This window comes from Lampetra planeri, chromosome 81 (assembly GCF_965212315.1).
Source record: "Lampetra planeri chromosome 81, kcLamPlan1.2.h2, whole genome shotgun sequence".
Taxonomy (NCBI): Eukaryota; Metazoa; Chordata; class Hyperoartia; order Petromyzontiformes; family Petromyzontidae; genus Lampetra; species Lampetra planeri.
Genome location: NC_136185.1, coordinates 2,513,889 through 2,534,235, shown reverse-complemented (window position 1 = coordinate 2,534,235; position 20,347 = coordinate 2,513,889). Strand labels below are relative to the sequence as shown.

The 20,347-nt window shown below is 42.9% G+C and overlaps 1 protein-coding gene across 1 annotated transcript; it reads right to left on the bottom strand.

Annotated features, from left to right (window-relative positions):
* Positions 1-245: 245 nt before the first annotated feature.
* Positions 246-12,798, bottom strand: LOC144738304 (uncharacterized). Its single transcript, XM_078621311.1, has 2 exons — positions 11,620-12,798; positions 246-2,936 (listed from the first exon to the last, which is right to left on the bottom strand). The coding sequence occupies exons 1-2, from the start codon at positions 12,772-12,774 to the stop codon at positions 1,470-1,472; spliced, it is 2,622 nt and encodes an 873-aa protein (XP_078477437.1). The 5' UTR covers positions 12,775-12,798; the 3' UTR covers positions 246-1,469.
* Positions 12,799-20,347: the final 7,549 nt, after the last annotated feature.

Below are 20,347 nucleotides of genomic sequence, written 5' to 3'. Positions count from 1 at the left end.
CACTTTCCTTCGTTTTCATGCAGGAGGCGCTGCAAACCTACTCGCCCCCTACATGAACGACGGAGGAGCAGGGACAGACGTTCGATCGCGTTGGAATCGATCTGCAGACGGCGGTCTTCTGGCACGGCCAGCTCTGTGTCGCCTTATCTCCACCCCGCGATCCCAACCAGGAGAAAGTCCGCATCGAACCGAACCCCGGAAAGGCCATTTACCTCACGACTAGAGAAAATTCACACGAAATGTTGTTTTCAATGAAGTCTTCCAGATGGAAAATATCGGCTTTTAATGAAGAAATACAATAATCAAATGCAAAACAATATACAATTCAAAGTTGTTTCATATTAAAACTTCAAAAGGGAGCATCGGGTGCTTGCGTGGATGCGTCGTTCGTGGACAATTTTTTTCGTGACTTTCCTGGCCCAAGGCCGTAAATGGTTGTGAGGGGCACCGCAGGCGGTCAGGCTTGCTACACCCCATGGTTGTCAACATCCAGACGTTAATCGGCAAGGACCATTTCTCGTCCTAATTCGACAAAATCTACGTCAACACGTAATACAAAATTATAATTCGTGTTGTTGAGAATGTATCTCCACTATGTGTAACTTTTGAGTGGTATGCCTTGTAACAGATGAATGATCCGAGTGTGCTCCCTATTTCAAAGACGATGAGTTGCTCCAGAGGGAGATGCTTCCTGAAAACACAAAAGTACCCTTTGACCTGTACCACAAGAACAATGAGTCTCACCTGAGTGATCTGTACAGGTTACTTGCAAAACACACACTTTGTCCTAACATCACTTATTCAATGTTTGACCCTTATAGACAAAATGGTACATGTACGCACACCATCATACAAGTATTCATTCTAAATTATTGACAGGCATATTAACAAAATTGAATTACTGCACTGAAATATACTGCATTACGTTACATCCTATTAACAAGAAGCTAATTAAAAATATATGCACCATCTGCTTAACAGTGTATGTACAACATACTAATGCACCATTCAAAACGAGTCGGCCATTGCATGCTGGCGTCTGGGTCAAAATTGATGAAATTATAAACATTACCTACAAACTCCACAACTGAGATGCCACATCAACCATCGCCCCCTACTGACAGGCTCTTGTCCACATGCAGGCCGGTGCAGGGCCACCACCTTGTGCCACACAGGGGCAGCTGCTACTTGGGGATGCTCTTCGAGTGTTTGAAACGAGATACGATGCAAAACTCAGAGTTGCCGAGGCGATTAAGCAAGCACCATATAAATGCAATTGATAACATAGTGAATGCTTGGGAGCTTATTGGCTCTCGCTCCTGGTTAGAGATCTACCCAACCCACAGGTCCACAAAGACTGGCCGCTCTTACCCTGCAGGTTGAACATAGGAATTGAGTGTTCAACTTCACATTCTTGTCATTAACAGCCTGTGCAAAGGTGCATCTATTGGAGCGACATCGTCTCAGGCTTACACATCTACCGGGTCTCCATTTGACTTTGTATTGTCTCGGAGGAAGTCCACCCACACCTCCACTTCCACAAACTGCTGGGAGTTGCCTCGCTCTGCCTCACAGTCAGAATTCTCCTCCTGCTTCACGTTGCCTCCATCGAAGTGAAGGTCCGATTTTGGAGTTGAATCTTCATCTTCACATTTTACCTTCACTTCTTGGCTCTTCATCATCACTTCTTCACATTTCACGTTCACCTCTTCATATTTCACCTCGATACCTTTAAAAGTGTCCAAGCTGGGATTTTCTTCTGGTTCTTGTTTGATGAGGGATGGGCTCATTGCAGCACTTTGACTTTCACAAGCTGATTTCAGACTCCACTCCTGGTGGACCTTCTGATGCTTGTGTGTTCTCTGGTGTACATGAAAATTTGATGACTGTGCAAACGCCTTCCCACACACACTGCACTTGAAGGGTTTCTCTCCCGTGTGTGTTCTCTGGTGTCTTTCAAGACCAGATGACAGTGCAAACGCCTTCCCACACACACTGCACTTGAAGGGTTTTTCTCCCGTGTGTGTTCTCTGGTGTACTTGAAGAGTTTGATCACGTGCAAATGCCGTCCCGCACAGAGTGCACCTGAAGGGTTTCTCTCTGGTGTGTGTTCTCTGGTGTGCTACAAGATTAGTTGACTGTGAAAACGCCTTCCCACACACACTGCACTTGAAGGGTTTCTCTCCCGTGTGTGTTCTCTGGTGTGTTACAAGAGTAGATGCATCTGAAAACGCCTTCCCACACGCACTGCACTTGAAGGGTTTCTCTCCCGTGTGTGTTCTCTGGTGTACTTGAAGATAATCTTTACGTGCAAATGCCGTCCCGCACAGAGTGCACCTGAAGGGTTTCTCTCTCGTGTGTGTTCTCTGGTGTATTTCAAGATGAGATGAAAATAAAAACGCCTTCCCACACACACTGCACTTAAAGGGTTTCTCTCCCGTGTGAGTTTTCTGGTGTGTTACAAGATTAGTTGACTGTGAAAACGCCTTCCCACACACACTGCACTTGAAGGGTTTCTCTCCCGTGTGTGTTCTCTGGTGTGCTACAAGATTAGTTGACTGTGAAAACGCCTTCCCACACACACTGCACTTGAAGGGTTTCTCTCCCGTGTGTGTTCTCTGGTGTCTTTCAAGAGCAGATGACTGTGCAAACGCCTCCCCACACACACTGCACTTGAAGGGTTTATCTCCCGTGTGCATTCTCTGGTGTTTTACACGAGTAGATGAATCTGAAAACGCCTTCCCACACACACTGCCCTTGAAGGGTTTCTCTCCTGTGTGAGTTTTCTGGTGCCTTGTCAAATGTCCAGGATGATCCGTGCTGTATGCACACCGGTCGCATTGATGCCTTTTTGCACCGAGCCGCGCCGAGTGCCTTTGCTCCATCAGACCAATTCTGCAGAGGAAGCGACAGCTGCAGACAGAAAAAAAGTTACATCCACGTCAGTATCGATGCACAGAGGAATGCATATTTACACAGTAACACATGACTTATAAGTCGACACTTATTCATATATTCATGACATAGTGAAAAAGTTTCCCAAATTCATCACACGGGCTGGTAGGGCACACAATGAGAGGGTGAATGGTCATAAACATGCCTGGAAGCCCTCGTATCTTCAAAATGAATGTTAACCCAAAACTCAGAGCACGCAATTTTAGGCTGTCTAGCTACAAAAGGAATATTTATGAAAGCTAAATTTAGCTGACATAGCAAAAGGTGTTGAAAATAATACTAATTGTGTTATGCAAAAATGCATAAATTAATGTTCAATCGCAACTTAGAGGTGTGAAGCCAGCCAGGCTCACGATGTCCTTGCACGCTGGAATGAACAGATCTGACTTCAGCTGCATGTGTGTGCTGTGTTAACTTCTTGACTGTTTCCATTCTTATAAAGTTCCAGAGGAAAACAAAAACAAACTATTGTTGTGATACAGTATAACCTCCGTGTTCAATAGAGTTAATAGACTTAACTGCCAACACAAATTTTACACTGTCACACACTGGCATGGTTAAGAGGTGTGTCCAGACCCATGCCTACCCACCTTCATTTGCTCACTATTAATGCTTCCTGACTCCACAAAGTAATTCAATGAGGATTAATCAACACCCCTGAGGCTGCGTGTCTCTCTCGCTCCCCGTGGTGAGATGTTAACTACCTCTCCTGGCATACAGGAAGTCGTGGATTCATCCCAACCCTGACGCCTGCTGTATATTTAGTTTGTGTGTCTTTCTCTCTTCCCGTGGTCGCGTGGATTTCCCTGCGGATCCCCCGATTGTCCCCACTCCACATGCAGAGAGTGAACAACGCCACGTGTCCAGAGTGAACACCGCCACGCGTCCAGAGTGAACACCGCCACGCGTCCAGAGTGAACACCGCCACGCGTCCAGAGTGAACACCGCCACGCGTCCAGAGTGAACACCGCCACGCGTCCAGAGTGAACACCGCCACGCGTCCAGAGTGAACACCGTCACGCGTCCAGAGTGAACACCGCCACGCGTCCAGAGTGAACAACGCCACGCGTCCAGAGTGAACACCGTCACGCGTCCAGAGTGAACACCGCCACGCGTCCAGAGTGAACACCGCCACGCGTCCAGAGTGAACACCGCCACGCGTCCAGAGTGAACACCGCCACGCGTCCAGAGTGAACACCGCCACGCGTCCAGAGTGAACAACGCCACGCGTCCAGAGTGAACACCGCCACGCGTCCAGAGTGAACACCGCCACGCGTCCAGAGTGAACACCGCCACGCGTCCAGAGTGAACAACGCCACGCGTCCAGAGTGAACACCGCCACGCGTCCAGAGTGAACACCGCCACGCGTCCAGAGTGAACACCACCACGCTGTTGACAAGCCTCACCTTGTTGTTGTTGTTGTTGTGAGCAGGTCGCTTCTGAAAACAAGAGCGGTACAGCAGCTCAAGCGGGCGTGGCCTGGTAAAAAATGAAAAAAAAAAGTGTGAATATTTCAAATAAAACAAAGTTACAAAGTAGCGAGCCAGGTGAAGAGAAATTAAAACTTAAGCAAGATACTCTTTGGTTCTTTCGGTAAAGTCACGTAGAATAAATAAATAAATAAATAAAATTATAGTTTCTGTTTCATTTATTTGGTATAGCCCCGTGAGCCATTCGGCTCTTGAATCGGATGCAACCGTAACAAACAAAAAACTAAAACATGAACGAGGAAACATCTTAAAGTGACTATGTGACTGTGCAAACATTAAAATCCAGGGAAAAACAGCAAAATATTCCACAAAAAGCACCTAAACCAACGCTGTGTGCAAATAGCATACGACGTTTCGATTGCAACACAAGCAATCATCATCAGGTACAAATGAAAGAGAAAAAAAACCTAGTAAACTTAGAAATGTAATGCAATACAACAGAGAGTCAGCTAACATAACAGTCAACACCCCAACTGGTTGATAACGTTCTTCCAAAGATTGCTCAATTTGAGAGAGAGACAAAACACAGACACAGAGACACATAGACAGACACATAAGCAGAGAGAGATGACAGAAAGACACAGAGAGAGAGACACACACATAGACACACAGAGAGAGATGACACAGAGACACACAAAGAGAGACACACACATACAGTGAGGTAAAAAAGTATTTGATCCCCTGCTGATTTTGTACGTTTGCCCACTGACAAAGAAATGATCAGTCTATAATTTTAATGGTAGGTTTATTTGAACAGTGAGAGACAGAATAACAACAACAAAAATCCAGAAAAACGCATGTCAAAAATGTTATAAATTGATTTGCATTTTAATGAGGGAAATAAGTATTTGACCCCCTCTCAATCAGAATGATTTCTGGCTCCCAGGTGTCTTTTATACAGGTAACGAGCTGAGATTAGGAGCACACTCTTAAAGGGAGTGCCTTTTATACAGGTAACGAGCTGAGATTAGGAGATTAGGAGCACACTCTTAAAGGGAGTGCTCCTAATATCAGCTTGTTACCTGTATAAAAGACACCTGTTCACAGTAGAAATCAATCAATCAGATTCCAAACTCTCCACCATGGCCAAGACCAAAGAGCTCTCCAAGGATGTCAGGGACAAGATTGTAGACCTACACAAGGCTGGAATGGGCTACAAGACCATCGCCAAGCAGCTTGGCGATAAGGTGACAACAGTTGGTGCGATTATTCGCAAATGGAAGAAACACAAAAGAACTGTAAATCTCACTCGGCCTGGGGCTCCATGCAAGATCTCACCTCGTGGAGTTGCAATGATCATGAAAACGGTGAGGAATCAGCCCAGAACTACACGGGAGGATCTTGTCAATGATCTCAAGGCAGCTGAGACTATAGTCACCAAGAAAACAGTTGGTAACACACTACACCGTGAAGGACTGAAATCCTGCAGCGCCCGCAAGGTCCCCCTGCTCAAGAAAGCACATATACATGCCCATCTGAAGTTTGCCAATGAACATCTGAATGATTCAGAGGACAACTGGGTGAAAGTGTTGTGGTCAGATGAGACCAAAATGGAGCTCTTTGGCATCAACTCAACTCGCCGCGTTTGGAAGAGGAATGCTGCCTATCACCCCAAGAACACCATCACCACCGTCAAACATGGAGATGGAAACATTATGCTTTGGGGGTGTTTTTCTGCTAAAGGGACATGACAACTTCACCGCATCAAAGGGACGATGGACGGGGCCATGTACTGTCAAATCTTGGGTGAGAACCTCCTTCCCTCAGCCAGGGCATTGAAAATAGGTCGTGGATGGGTATTCCAGCATGACAATGACCCAAAACACACGGCCAAGGCAACAAAGGAGTGGCTCAAGAAGAAGCACATTAAGGTCCTGGAGTGGCCTAGCCAGTCTCCAGACCTTAATCCCATAGAAAATCTGTGGAGGGAGCTGAAGGTTCGAGTTGCCAAACGTCAGCCTCGAAACCTTAATGACTTGGAGAAGATCTGCAAAGAGGAGTGGGACAAAATCCCTCCTGAAATGTGTGCAAACCTGGTGGCCAACTACAAGAAACGTCTGAACTCTGTGATTGCCAACAAGGGTTTTGCCACCAAGTACTAAGTCATGTTTTGCAGAGGGGTCAAATACTTATTTCCCTCATTAAAACGCAAATCCATTTATAACATTTTGACATGCGTTTTTCTGGATTTTTGTTGTTGTTATTCTGTCTCTCACTGTTCAAATAAACCTACCATTAAAATTATAGACTGATCATTTCTTTGTCAGTGGGCAATCGTACAAAATAAGCAGGGGATCAAATACTCTTTTCCCTCACTGTAGACACACAGACAAATGACACAGACACACAGAGAGAGACACACACACATAGACACAGAGAGATGACACAGAGACACACAGAGAGAGACACAAGCACACAGAGAAACAACGCCTGTGTCGAGGCCTTAAATAGAGAGAGGGGCAGAGAGAGGGGGGGGGCAGAGAGAGGGGGGGGGGTAGAGAGGGGGGGGTAGAGAAATTAGCACGTCAATGCAAGGCCGTAGCCATGGAGTCAACATTGGGGGGGGACCAAATCTTCCAGGGGGGTCTGGGGTCCCCCCCCCAGAAAAATATCTAAATTTGAAAACTCATTTCCAGCCATTTCCTCACAAACATATTTTTAAAAGTTCACTAACACATGGGATGGAATTTGTTTTATTTGATACAATAATGTCTAATAGTGTATTGTATTACATTGCTCTGTTTTTTCTTTTTTACCTTTTCTTGTTTCATAGTATGTAATGGCAGAGATTAGAGATTCATAAAGTACAACGCAATCATATAAACAGAAATCTATGCATTGTGATATGAAGACAACTCCAGATTTCGTGGCCAAGGTTTAGCAAATTGTTCTTTTTATTAACAGAGCATCGCAATTATTATTTACAAATATTTTACAGAAACATATTGGAGGGGCATATTTGATTATTATAATTATTATAACATATTATGATTATTGTAACATGTTATATTTATTATAACATTATAATTACGGCCTTGTGTCAATGAGAGATTTGGAGCTTTGGTGACTGCACACAGAGAGAGACACTTAATCAAACAAACTTAATATTTGAAATGTAATGCAACACAGAGTCGGTCAACACACCAACTAACGTACTCTTAGGTTATTTTGGTAAAGTCACCATGTAGGTAGAAAATTAAATTAAAATTAATAAAAGTAAAAATAGAAATAAAATAATAAAAAAATCACGCTTCACTTGATGCAGCAAATCTGGCTGTGACGGTCCCACCTGATGACTTGTGTTGCCTCCGAAACGTCGTGATTTTTTCTTTTATATTTTATTCTATTGTTACTTTTATTAATTTTTATTTAATTTTTCACCTACACGGTGACTTTACCGAACAAACCTAAGGGCATGAATCCTTGCAGTCACAAAAGCTTCAAATCTAGAGTTAACACAACTAACGCATCGCCTGGCTGATCGCGTTCTTCCACAGGTTGCTAAACTATCTTCTTGGTTCTTTCGGTAGTCACGTAGATGGAAATAATAAAATAATAAAAATTATTTAACATATTAGTTTTACTATTTTATTATTTCCATTCTACGTGATGTAAAACATATTAAAAGTTTATTATGTTACATTTTTATTGTTTTATGTTTATTATTTTATTATTTCCATTCTACGTGATGACTTTACCGAAAGAACCAAGCAGATGAATCACTGCAGTCACGAAAGCTTTAAATCGAAATTGCTAAACTAAGCGAGAGAATTGAAGCGAACGCGATCAGGCGAGGGCAGGAGGCAAGGCCCCGTGTTGTAAAGTTTCAATCAGGACATCGCTTCCATGCTCGCTGCTACTCAAATAACATCCCTACGAGAGAGAGAGAGCGAGGCTCTACCTCGGTAAACAACAACCACAACCACCACCACAACAACCACCACAACAACAACCACCACAACAACCACCACCACAACCGCGATGAGAATTTCTTACCTCGGATTTCAGTTCCCGCGCGGAGCGGCAACTTTCCGTTACCTCGTGACGTCACGCGGCAGCAGGTGACATGACGTCACTTGCGGGGTACACCTCCCCCTGGCGTTTGATGCCGATGAGGTCACGCTGAGCGGTGACGTCAGAGAGCGGGGTCAGAGTTCAAGTTTGTTGACAGAAGGGGAGCGGCAGTGTCGAAACGGCCTCAAACGAGAACCCGGTGCGGTGTGTCAACATCGCTCGCACTGGGGAGACAAAGGCGGCCGGGCGTGGGGCTGGCCACCCACCCCCTCTGTGTGTGCCGTGACGACCTCCATCGGTGCTGCTACTCGCTATGAGCAGCGCTTTGTAGATGTCGTGGCTTGGCTCTCCAGCACACCGCTGACGACATTTCACGATGACATTTTCACGTCCATAAAAGATAATCGCCATACTAACCTAGGCCGTTTTTTGGCAAAATCGATCAACATTTTTTTAGCTTTTTTTTGCAACGAAAAGTGCATTCCTTGGTTGTGTTTAGCCTGAGTAGCCCATATATTACGTTAAAAAGTGGGGAATTTCATGCATGAAATTTTCGAATGTAAAAAAGTTAACCGGCATACTGTGTCGTTTTTAGGCTCAATAAGCCCAACTTTGTGACAGCTTTATTTTAGGACGAAAGTTAATTCCTCCATTGTATTTAGCCTTAGTATGCTATGTATTAGATTAAAAGTGGAAAATTTCACGATGAAATGTTCACGTCCCAAACAGAAAATCGACATACTAACCTCTGCCGTTTTTGGCTAAAATTGAACGAATTTTTACAGCTGTATTTTTTAACAAAAAGTGCATTCCTCGGTTGTGTTTAGACTGACTAGCCTATATATTACATTAAAAGTGGGAAATTTGACCATGAAATTTGAAGTAAAAAGATCAAATCGGCATACTTTACCAATGCTGTTCTTGGCCAAAATTTTCTCAATTTTCATAGCTAAATTTTCCAAGAAAAAGTGAATTCCTCCATTTTGTTCAGCATTAGTATGCTCTATGTTACTTTAAAAGTGGGAAATTTCACGATTAAATTTTCACGTCCCAAAAATAAAATCGCCATACTTATGCCCGTTTTAACCAAAATAAGCAAAATTTTCATAGCTCTCCTTTTCAACAAAAAGTTAATTAATCAATTGTATTTACCCTTAGTATGCCGTGTATTAGATTAAAAGTGGAATATTTTATGATGAAATGTTCACGTACCAATAATGGACACATTTTTACAACTTCATTTTTTAACAAAAGTGCAATCCTCGGGTGTGTTTAGCCTTAGTTTCCTATACATTACGATACAAGGTGGGAAATTTCTCCATGAAATTTTAAAGTAAAAGAATAAAATCGGCCAAAATTGGCCAAACTTTCAGCCTTATTTGTCGACAAAAGTTCATTGCTCCATTGTATTTAGCCTTAGTATGCTATGTATTAGATTAAACGTTGAACATTTTATGATGAAATGTGCACGTCCCAATATATAAAATCGGCATACTAACCTATGCCGTTTTTGGCCAATAATGGACAAATATTTGCAACTTAATTTTTCAACAAAAGTGCAATCCTCGGGTGTGCTTAGCCTTAGTATCCTATAGATTACGATACAAGGTGGGAAATTTCACGCCGGGTACTTCCCGCGAGTACTCTTATATAAGCACACAACTTCATCTGTGATGACCACTGCACTTTGCATTCGTTTTCATGCAGGAGGCGCTGCAAACCTACTCGCCCCCTACATGAACGACGGAGGAGCAGGGACAGACGTTCGATCGCGTTGGAATCGATCTGCACACGGCGGTCTTCTGGCACAGCCAGCTCTGTGTCGCCTTATCTCCACCCCGCGATCCCAACCAGGTGAAAGTCCGCATCGAACCGAACCCTGGTAAGGCCATTTACCTCACGACTAGAGAAATTTCACACGAAATGTTGTTTTCAATGAAGTCTTCCAGTTGTAAAATGAAATAAGCTTTAATGAAGAAATACAATTATCTAATTCAAAAATAATACAATTCAAAGTTGTTTCATTTTAAAACTTTTAAACGGAGCATCGGGTGCTTGCGTGGATGCGTCGTTCGTGTGAATTTTTTTCATGACTTTCCTGGCCCAAGGCCGTAAATGGTTGAGGGGCACCACAGGCGGTCAGGCTTGCTTCAACCCATGGTTGTCAACATCCAGACGTTAATCAGCAAGGACCATTTCTCGTCCTAATTCGACAAAATCTACGTCAACACGTAATACAAAATTATAATTCGTGTTGTTGAGAATGTATCTCCTCTACGTGTAACTTTTGAGTGGTCGCCTTGTAACTGATGAATGATCCGAGTGTGCTACCTATTTCAAAGACAATGAGTTGCTCCAAAGGCCGTCGCGTCCTGAAAACACAAAAGTACCCTTTGACCTGTATCACAAGAACTATGAGTCTCACCTGAGTGATCTGTACAGGTTACTTGCAAAACACACACTTTGTCCTAACATCACTTATTCAATGTTTGACCCTTATAGACAAAATTATACATGTATGCACACCATCATACAAGTATTCATTCTAAATTATTGACAGGCATATTAACAAAATTGAATTACTGCACTGAAATATACTGCATTAGGTTACATCCTATTAACAAGAAGCTAATTAAAAAAATACGCACCGTCTGCTTAACAGTGTATGTACAACATACTAATGCACCATTCAAAACGAGTAGGCCATTGCATGCTGGCATCTGGGTCAAAATTGATGAAATTCTAAACATTACCTACAAACTCCACAACTAAGATGCCACATCAACCATCGCCCCCTACTGACAGGCTCTTGTCCACATGCAGGCCGGTGCACGGCCACCACCTTGTGCCACACAGGGGCAGCTGCTACTTGGGGATGCTCTTCGAGTGTTTGAAACGAGATACGATGCAAAACTCAGAGTTGCCGAGGCGATTAAGCAAGCACCATATAAATGCAATTGATAACATAGCGAATGCTTGGGAGCTTATTGGCTCTCGCTCCTGGTTAGAGATCTACCCAACCCATAGGTCCACACAGACTGGCCGCTCTTACTCTGCAGGTTGAACCTAGGAATTGAGTGTTCAACTTCACATTCTTGTCATTAAAAGCCTGTGACAAAGGTGCATCTATTGGAGCGACATCGTCTCAAGCTTACGCATCTACCGGGTCTCCATTTGACTTTGTATTGTCTCGGAGGAAGTCCACCCACACCTCCACTTCCACAAACTGCTGGGAGTTGCCTCGCTCTGCCTCACAGTCAGAATTCTCCTCCTGCTTCACGTTGCCTCCATCGATGTGAAGGTCAGATTTTGGAGTTGAATCTTCATCTTCACATTTTACCTTCACTTCTTCGCTCTTCACCATCACTTCTTCGCTCTTCACCATCACTTCTTCACTCTTCACCATCACTTCTTCACATTTCACCATCACTTCTTCGCTCTTCACCATCACTTCTTCAAATTTCACCTTCACCTCTTCATGTTTCACCTCGATACCTTTAAAAGCGTCCAAGCTGGAATTGTCTTCCGGTTCTTGTTTCACGAGGGATGGGCTCATTGCGGCACTTTGACTTTCGCAAGCTGATTTCAGACTCCACTCCTTGTGGATCTTCTGATGCTTCTGTGTTCTCTGGTGTCTTTCAAGAGCAGATGAACGTGCAAACGCCTTCCCACACACACTGCACTTGAAGGGTTTCTCTCCCATGTGTGTTCTCTGGTGTCTTTCAAGAGCATATGACTGTGCAAACGCCTCCCCACACACACTGCACTTGAAGGGTTTCTCTCCCGTGTGTGTTCTCTGGTGTACTTGAAGATTTTGTTTACGTGCAAATGCCGTCCCGCACAGAGTGCACCTGAAGGGTTTCTCTCCGGTGTGTGTTCTCTGGTGTGTTACAAGAGTAGATGACTGTGAAAACGCCTTCCCACACACACTGCACTTGAAGGGTTTCTTTCTCGTGTGTGTTCTCTGGTGTGCTACAAGATGAGTTGACTGTGAAAACGCCTTCCCACACACACTGCACTTGAAGGGTTTCTCTCCCGTGTGTGTTCTCTGGTGTGCTACAAGATTAGTTGACTGTGAAAACGCCTTCCCACACACACTGCACTTGAAGGGTTTCTCTCCCGTGTGCATTCTCTGGTGTTTTACACGAGTAGATGAATCTGAAAACGCCTTCCCACACACACTGCCCTTGAAGGGTTTCTCTCCTGTGTGAGTTTTCTGGTGCCTTGTCAAATGTCCAGGATGATCCGTGCTGTATGCACACCGGTCGCGTTGTTGCCTTTTTGCACCGAGCCGCGCCGAGTGCCTTTGCTCCATCAGACCAATTCTGCAGAGGAAGCGACAGCTGCAGACAGAAAAAAAGTTATATCCACGTCAGTATCGATGCACAGAGGAATGCATATTTACACAGTAACACATGACTTATAAGTCGACACTTATTCATATATTCATGACATAGTGAAAAAGTTTCCCAAATTCATCACACGGGCTGTTCTGGCACACAATGAGAGGGTGAATGGTCATAAACATGCCTGGAAGCCCTCGTATCTTCAAAATGAATGTTAACCCAAAACTCCGAGCACACAATTTTAGGCTGTCTAGCTACAAAAGGAATATTTATGAAAGCTAAATTTAGCTGACATAGCAAAAGGTGTTGAAAATAATACTATTTGTGTTATGCAAAAATGCATAAATTAATGTTCAATCGCAACTTAGAGGTGTGAAGCCAGCCAGGCTCACGATGTCCTTGCACGCTGGAATGAACAGATCTGACTTCAGCTGCATGTGTGTGCTGTGTTAACTTCTTGACTGTTTCCATTCTTATAAAGTTCCAGAGGAAAACAAAAACAAACTATTGTTGTGATACAGCATAACCTCCGTGTTCAATAGAGTTAATAGACTTAACTGCAAACACAAACTTTACACTGTCACACACTGGCATGGTTAAGAGGTGTGTCTAGACCCATGCCTAGCCACCTTCATCCACTCACTATTAATGCTTCCTGACTCCACAAAGTAATTCAATGAGGATTAATCAACATCGCCGAGGCTGCGTGTCTCTCTTGCTCCCCGTGGTGAGATGTTAACTACCTCTCCTGGCATACAGGAAGTCGTGGATTCATCCCAACCCTGACGCCTGCTGTATATTTAGTTTGTGTGTCTTTCTCTCTTCCCGTGGTCGCGTGGATTTCCCTCCGGATCCCCCGATTGTCCCCACTCCACATGCAGAGAGCGAACAACGCCACGTGTCCAGAGTGAACAACGCCACGCGTCCAGAGTGAACACCGCCACACGTCCAGAGTGAACACCGCCACGCATCTAGAGTGAACACCACCACGCTGTTGACAAGCCTCACCTTGTTGTTGTTGTGAGCAGGTCGCTTCTGAAAACAAGAGCGGTACAGCAGCTCAAGCGGGCGTGGCCTGGTAAAAAATGAAAAAAAAGTGTGAATATTTCAAATAAAACAAAGTTACAAAGTAGCGAGCCAGGTGAAGAGAAATTAAAACTTAAGCAAGATACTCTTTGGTTCTTTCGGTAAAGTCACGTAGAATAAATAAATAAATTACATTATACTTTCAGTTTCATTTATTTGGTATAGCCCCATGAGCCATTCGGCTCTTGAATCAGATGCAACCGTAACAAACAAAAAACAAAAACATGAACGAGGAAACATCTTAAAGTGACTATGTGACTGTGCAAACATTAAAATCCAGGGAAAAACAGCAAAATATTCCACAAAAAGCACCTAAACCAACGCTGTGTAAAAATAGCATACGACGTTTCGATTGCAACACAAGCAATCATCATCAGGTACAAATGAAAGAGAAAAAAAACCTAGTAAACTTAGAAATGTAATGCAATACAACAGAGAGTCAGCTAACATAACAGTCAACACCCCAACTGGTTGATAACGTTCTTCCAAAGATTGCTCAATTTGAGAGAGAGACAAAACACAGACACAGAGACACATAGACAGACACATAAGCAGAGAGAGATGACAGAAAGACACAGAGAGAGAGACACACACATAGACACACAGAGAGAGATGACACAGAGACACACAAAGAGAGACACACACATACAGTGAGGTAAAAAAGTATTTGATCCCCTGCTGATTTTGTACGTTTGCCCACTGAAAAAGAAATGATCAGTCTATAATTTTAATGGTAGGTTTATTTGAACAGTGAGAGACCGAATAACAACAAAAATCCAGAAAAACGCATGTCAAAAATGTTATAAATTGATTTGCATTTTAATGAGGGAAATAAGTATTTGACCCCCTCTCAATCAGAATGATTTCTGGCTCCCAGGTGTCTTTTATACAGGTAACGAGCTGAGATTAGGAGCACACTCTTAAAGGGAGTGCTCCTAATATCAGCTTGTTACCTGTATAAAAGACACCTGTTCACAGTAGAAACCAATCAATCAGATTCCAAACTCTCCACCATGGCCAAGACCAAAGAGCTCTCCAAGGATGTCAGGGACAAGATTGTAGACCTACACAAGGCTGGAATGGGCTACAAGACCATCGCCAAGCAGCTTGGCGATAAGGTGACAACAGTTGGTGCGATTATTTGCAAATGGAAGAAACACAAAAGAACTGTAAATCTCACTCGGCCTGGGGCTCCATGCAAGATCTCACCTCGTGGAGTTGCAATGATCATGAAAACGGTGAGGAATCAGCCCAGAACTACACGGGAGGATCTTGTCAATGATCTCAAGGCAGCTGAGACTATAGTCACCAAGAAAACAGTTGGTTTACACACTACGCCGTGAAGGACTGAAATCCTGCAGCGCCCGCAAGGTCCCCCTGCTCAAGAAAGCACATTTACATGCCCATCTGAAGTTTGCCAATGAACATCGGAATGATTCAGAGGACAACTGGGTGAAAGTGTTGTGGTCAGATGAGACCAAAATGGAGCTCTTTGGCATCAACTCAACTCGCCGTGTTTGGAAGAGGAATGCTGCCTATGACCCCAAGAACACCATCCCCACCGTCAAACATGGAGATGGAAACATTATGCTTTGGGGGTGTTTTTCTGCTAAAGGGACAGGACAACTTCACCGCATCAAAGGGACGATGGACGGGGCCATGTACTGTCAAATCTTGGGTGAGAACCTCCTTCCCTCAGCCAGGGCATTGAAAATAGGTCGTGGATGGGTATTCCAGCATGACAATGACCCAAAACACACGGCCAAGGCAACAAAGGAGTGGCTCAAGAAGAAGCACATTAAGGTCCTGGAGTGGCCTAGCCAGTCTCCAGACCTTAATCCCATAGAAAATCTGTGGAGGGAGCTGAAGGTTCGAGTTGCCAAACGTCAGCCTCGAAACCTTAATGACTTGGAGAAGATCTGCAAAGAGGAGTGGGACAAAATCCCTCCTGAAATGTGTGCAAACCTGGTGGCCAACTACAAGAAACGTCTGAACTCTGTGATTGCCAACAAGGGTTTTGCCACCAAGTACTAAGTCATGTTTTGCAGAGGGGTCAAATACTTATTTCCCTCATTAAAACGCAAATCCATTTATAACATTTTGACATGCGTTTTTCTGGATTTTTGTTGTTGTTATTCTGTCTCTCACTGTTCAAATAAACCTACCATTAAAATTATAGACTGATCATTTCTTTGTCAGTGGGCAATCGTACAAAATCAGCAGGGGATCAAATACTCTTTTCCCTCACTGTAGACACACAGACAGATGACACAGACACAGAGAGAAAGACACACACACATAGACACAGAGAGATGACACAGAGACACACAGAGAGAGACACAAGCACACAGAGAAACAACGCCTGTGTCGAGGCCTTAAATAGAGAGAGGGGCAGAGAGAGGGGGGGGTAGAGAGGGGGGGGGGTAGAGAAATTAGCACGTCAATGCAAGGCCGTAGCCATGGAGTCAACATTGGGGGGGGACCAAATCTTCCAGGGGGGTCTGGGGTCCCCCCCCCCCAGAAAAATATCTAAATTTGAAAACTCATTTCCTGCCATTTCCTCCCAAACATATTTTTAAAAGTTCACTAACACATGGGATGGAATTTGTTTTATTTGATACAATAATGTCTAATAGTGTATTGTATTACATTGCTCTGTTTTTTTCTTTTTTACCTTTTCTTGTTTCATAGTATGTAATGGCAGAGATTAGGGATTCATAAAGTACAACGCAATCATGTAAACAGAAATGTATGCATTGTGATATGAAGACAACTCCAGATTTCGTGGCCAAGGTTTAGCAAATTGTTCTTTTTATTAACAGAGCATCGCAATTATTATTTACAAATATTTTACAGAAATATATTGGAGGGGCATATTTGATTATTATAATTATTATAACATATTATGATTATTATAACATGTTATATTTATTATAACATATTATACTTATTATAACATTATAATTAATATATATTATATTTATTATAACATTATAACTACGGCCTTGTGTCAATGAGAGATTTTGAGCTTTGGTGACTGCACACAGAGAGAGACACAACAAACTTAATATTTGAAATGTAATGCAACACAGAGTCGGTCAACACACCAACTAACGTACTCTTAGGTTATTTCGATAAAGTCACCATGTAGGTAGAAAATTAAATTAAAATTAATAAAAGTAAAAATAGAAATAAAATAATAAAAAAATCACGCCTCACTTGATGCAGCAAATCTGGCTGTGACGGTCCCACCAGATGACTTGTGTTGCCTCCGAAACGTCGTGATTTTTTATTTTATATTTTATTCTATTGTTACTTTTATTAATTTTTATTTAATTTTTCACCTACACGGTGACTTTACCGAACAAACCTAAGGGCATGAATCCTTGCAGTCACAACTAACGCATCGCCTGGCTGATCGCGTTCTTCCACAGGTTGCTAAACTATCTTCTTGGTTCTTTCGGTAAAGTCACGTAGAATGGAAATAATAAAATAATACAAATATTAAACATATTAGTTTTACTATTTTATTATTTTCATTCTACGTGATGTAAAACATATTAAAAGGTTATTATGTTTTTTTTTATTATTTCATTGGTTTATGTTTATTCTTTTATTATTTCCATTCTACGTGATGACTTTACCGAAAGAACCAAGCAGATGAATCACTGCAGTCACGAAAGAAGCTTTAAATCGAAATTGCTAAACGAAGCGAGAGAATTGAAGCGAACGCGACCAGGCGAGGGCAGGAGGCAAGGCCCCGCGTTGTAAAGTTTCAATCAGGACATCGCTTCCATGCTCGCTGCTACTCAAATAACATCCCTACGAGAGAGAGAGAGCGAGGCTCTACCTCGGTAAACAACAACCACAACCACCACCACCACCACAACAACAACCACCATCACAACCACCACAACAACAACAACCACCACAACCGCGATGAGAATTTCTTACCTCGGATTTCAGTTCCCGCGCGGAGCGGCAACTTTCCGTTACCTCGTGACGTCACGCGGCAGCAGGTGACATGACGTCACTTGCGGGGTACACCTCCCTCTCGCGTTTGATGCCGATGAGGTCACGCTGAGCGGTGACGTCAGAGGGCGGGGTCAGAGTTCAAGTTTGTTGACAGAAGGGGAGCGGCAGTGTCGTGGTGAGCGCTACTCTCCGTACCGACCAGCCGAGTTCCATTCCCGCTCGTGGCCAACACCGCCAGTGACGACTTTCTGAGCCGGTCCTGAGCCTCCCCTTCGTCGACTCAGCCTCAAACGAGTACCCGGTGCGGTGTGTCAACATCGCCACTAGGGAGACAAAGGCGGCCGGACGTGGTGCTGGCCACCCACCCCCTCGTGTGCCGTGACGACCTCCATCGGTGCTGCTACTCGCTATGAGCAGCACTTTGTAGATGTCGTGGCTTGGCTCTCCAGCACACCGCTGGCGACATTTCACGATGACATTTTCACGTCCATAAAAGGAAAATCGCCATACTAACCTAGGCCGTTTTTTGGCAAAATTGATCCATTTTTTTTTAGCTTTTTTTGCAACGAAAAGTGCATTCCTTGGTTGTGTTTAGCCTGAGTAGCCCATATATTACGTCAAAAAGTGGGGAATTTCATGCATGAAATTTTCTTATGTAAAAAAGTTAATCGGCATACTGTGCCGTTTTTAGGCTGAATAAGCCCAACTTTCACAGCTTTATTTTAGGACGAAAGTTTATTCCTCTATTGTATTTACCCTTAGTATGCCATGTATTAGATTAAAATGCCGTTTTCAGCATACTAACCTATGCCGTTTTTGGCCAATAATGGGCAAATTTTTACAGCTTCATTTTTCAACAAAAGTGCAATCCTCGGGTGTGCTTAGCCTTAGTATCCTATATATTACGTAAAAAGAAAGTGGTAAATTTCACCATGAAATTTTAAAGTAAAAAAATAAAATCGGCCAAAATTTCACAGCCTTATTTGTCGACAAAGGTTCATTGCTCCATTGTATTTAGCCTTAGTTTGCTATGTATTAGATTAAAAGTGGAAAATTTCACGATGAAATGTTCACGTCCCAAACAGAAAATCAACATACTAACCTCTGCCGTTTTTGGCTAATATTTAACGAATTTTTACAGCTGTATTTTTTAACAAAAAGTGCATTCCTCGGTTGTGTTTAGCCTGAGTAGTCTATATATTACATTAAAAGTGAGAAATTTCACCATTAAATTTTAAGTAAAAAGATCAAATCGGCATAGTTAACCTATGCCGTTCTTGGCCAAAATTTTCTCAATTTTCATAGCTAGATTTTCCAATAAAAAGTGAATTCCTCCATTTTGTTAAGCATTAGTATGCTCTATATTACTTTAAAAGTGGGAAATTTCACCATTACATTTTCACGTCCCAAAAATAAAATCGCCATACTTATGCCGGTTTTAACCAAAATAAGCAAAATTTTCATAGCTTTCTTTTTCAACAAAAAGTTCATTCATCAATTGTATTTACCCTTAGTATGCCGTGTATTAGATTAAAAGTGGAATATTTTATGATGAAATGTTCACGTACCAATAATGGACACATTTTTACAGCTTCATTTTTTAACAAAAGTGCAATCCTCGGGTGTGTTTAGCCTTAGTATCCTATATAGATTACGTAAAAAAAAAGTGGGAAATTTCACCATGAAATTTAAAAGTAAAAGAATAAAATTGGCCAAACTTTCAGCCTTATTTGTCGACAAAAGTTCATTGCTCCATTGTATTTATCCTTAGTATGCTATGTATTAGATTAAAAGTTGAAAATTTTATGATGAAATGTGCACGTCCCAATATAGAATATCGGCATACTAACCTATGCCGTTTTTGGCCAATAATGGACAAATATTTGCAACTTCATTTTTCAACAAAAGTGCAATCCTCGGGTGTGCTTAGCCTTAGTATCCTATATATTACGATAAAAAGCGGGAAATTTCACGCCGGGTACTTCCCGCGAGTACTCTTATATAAGCACACAACTTCATCTGTGATGAACCCTGCACTTTCCTTCGTTTTCATGCAGGAGGCGCTGCAAACCTACGCGCCCCCTGCATGAACGACGGAGGAGCAGGGACAGACGTTCGATCGCGTTGGAATCGATCTGAAGATGGCGGTCTTCTGGCACGGCCAGCTCTGTGTCGCCTCATCTCCACCCCGCGATCCCAACCAGGTGAAAGTCCGCATCGAACCGAACCCCGGTAAGGCCATCTACTTAACGACTAGAGAAAATTCACACGAAATGTCGTTTTCAATGAAGTCTTCCAGATGGAAAATGATATCAGCTTTTAATGAAGAAATACAAGTATCAAATGCAAAACATAATACAATTCAAAGTTGTTTCATTTTAAAACTTCAAAACGGAGCATCGGGAGCTTGCGTGAATGCGTCGTTCGTGCGCAATTTTCTTCGTGACTTTCCTGGCCCAAGGCCATAAATGGTTGTGAGGG

Excerpts from the sequence above, each read along its gene's own strand:
- LOC144738304 (XM_078621311.1), bottom strand. The coding sequence starts at position 12,774 with ATGGAGCAAAGGCACTCGGCGCGGCTCGGTGCAAAAAGGCAACAACGC. Across the intron at positions 2,937-11,619 it reads AGTCAAATGGAGACCCGGTA|TGTAACTTTTTTTCTGTCTG; the intron begins GATGCGTAAGCT and ends TACTGACGTGGA.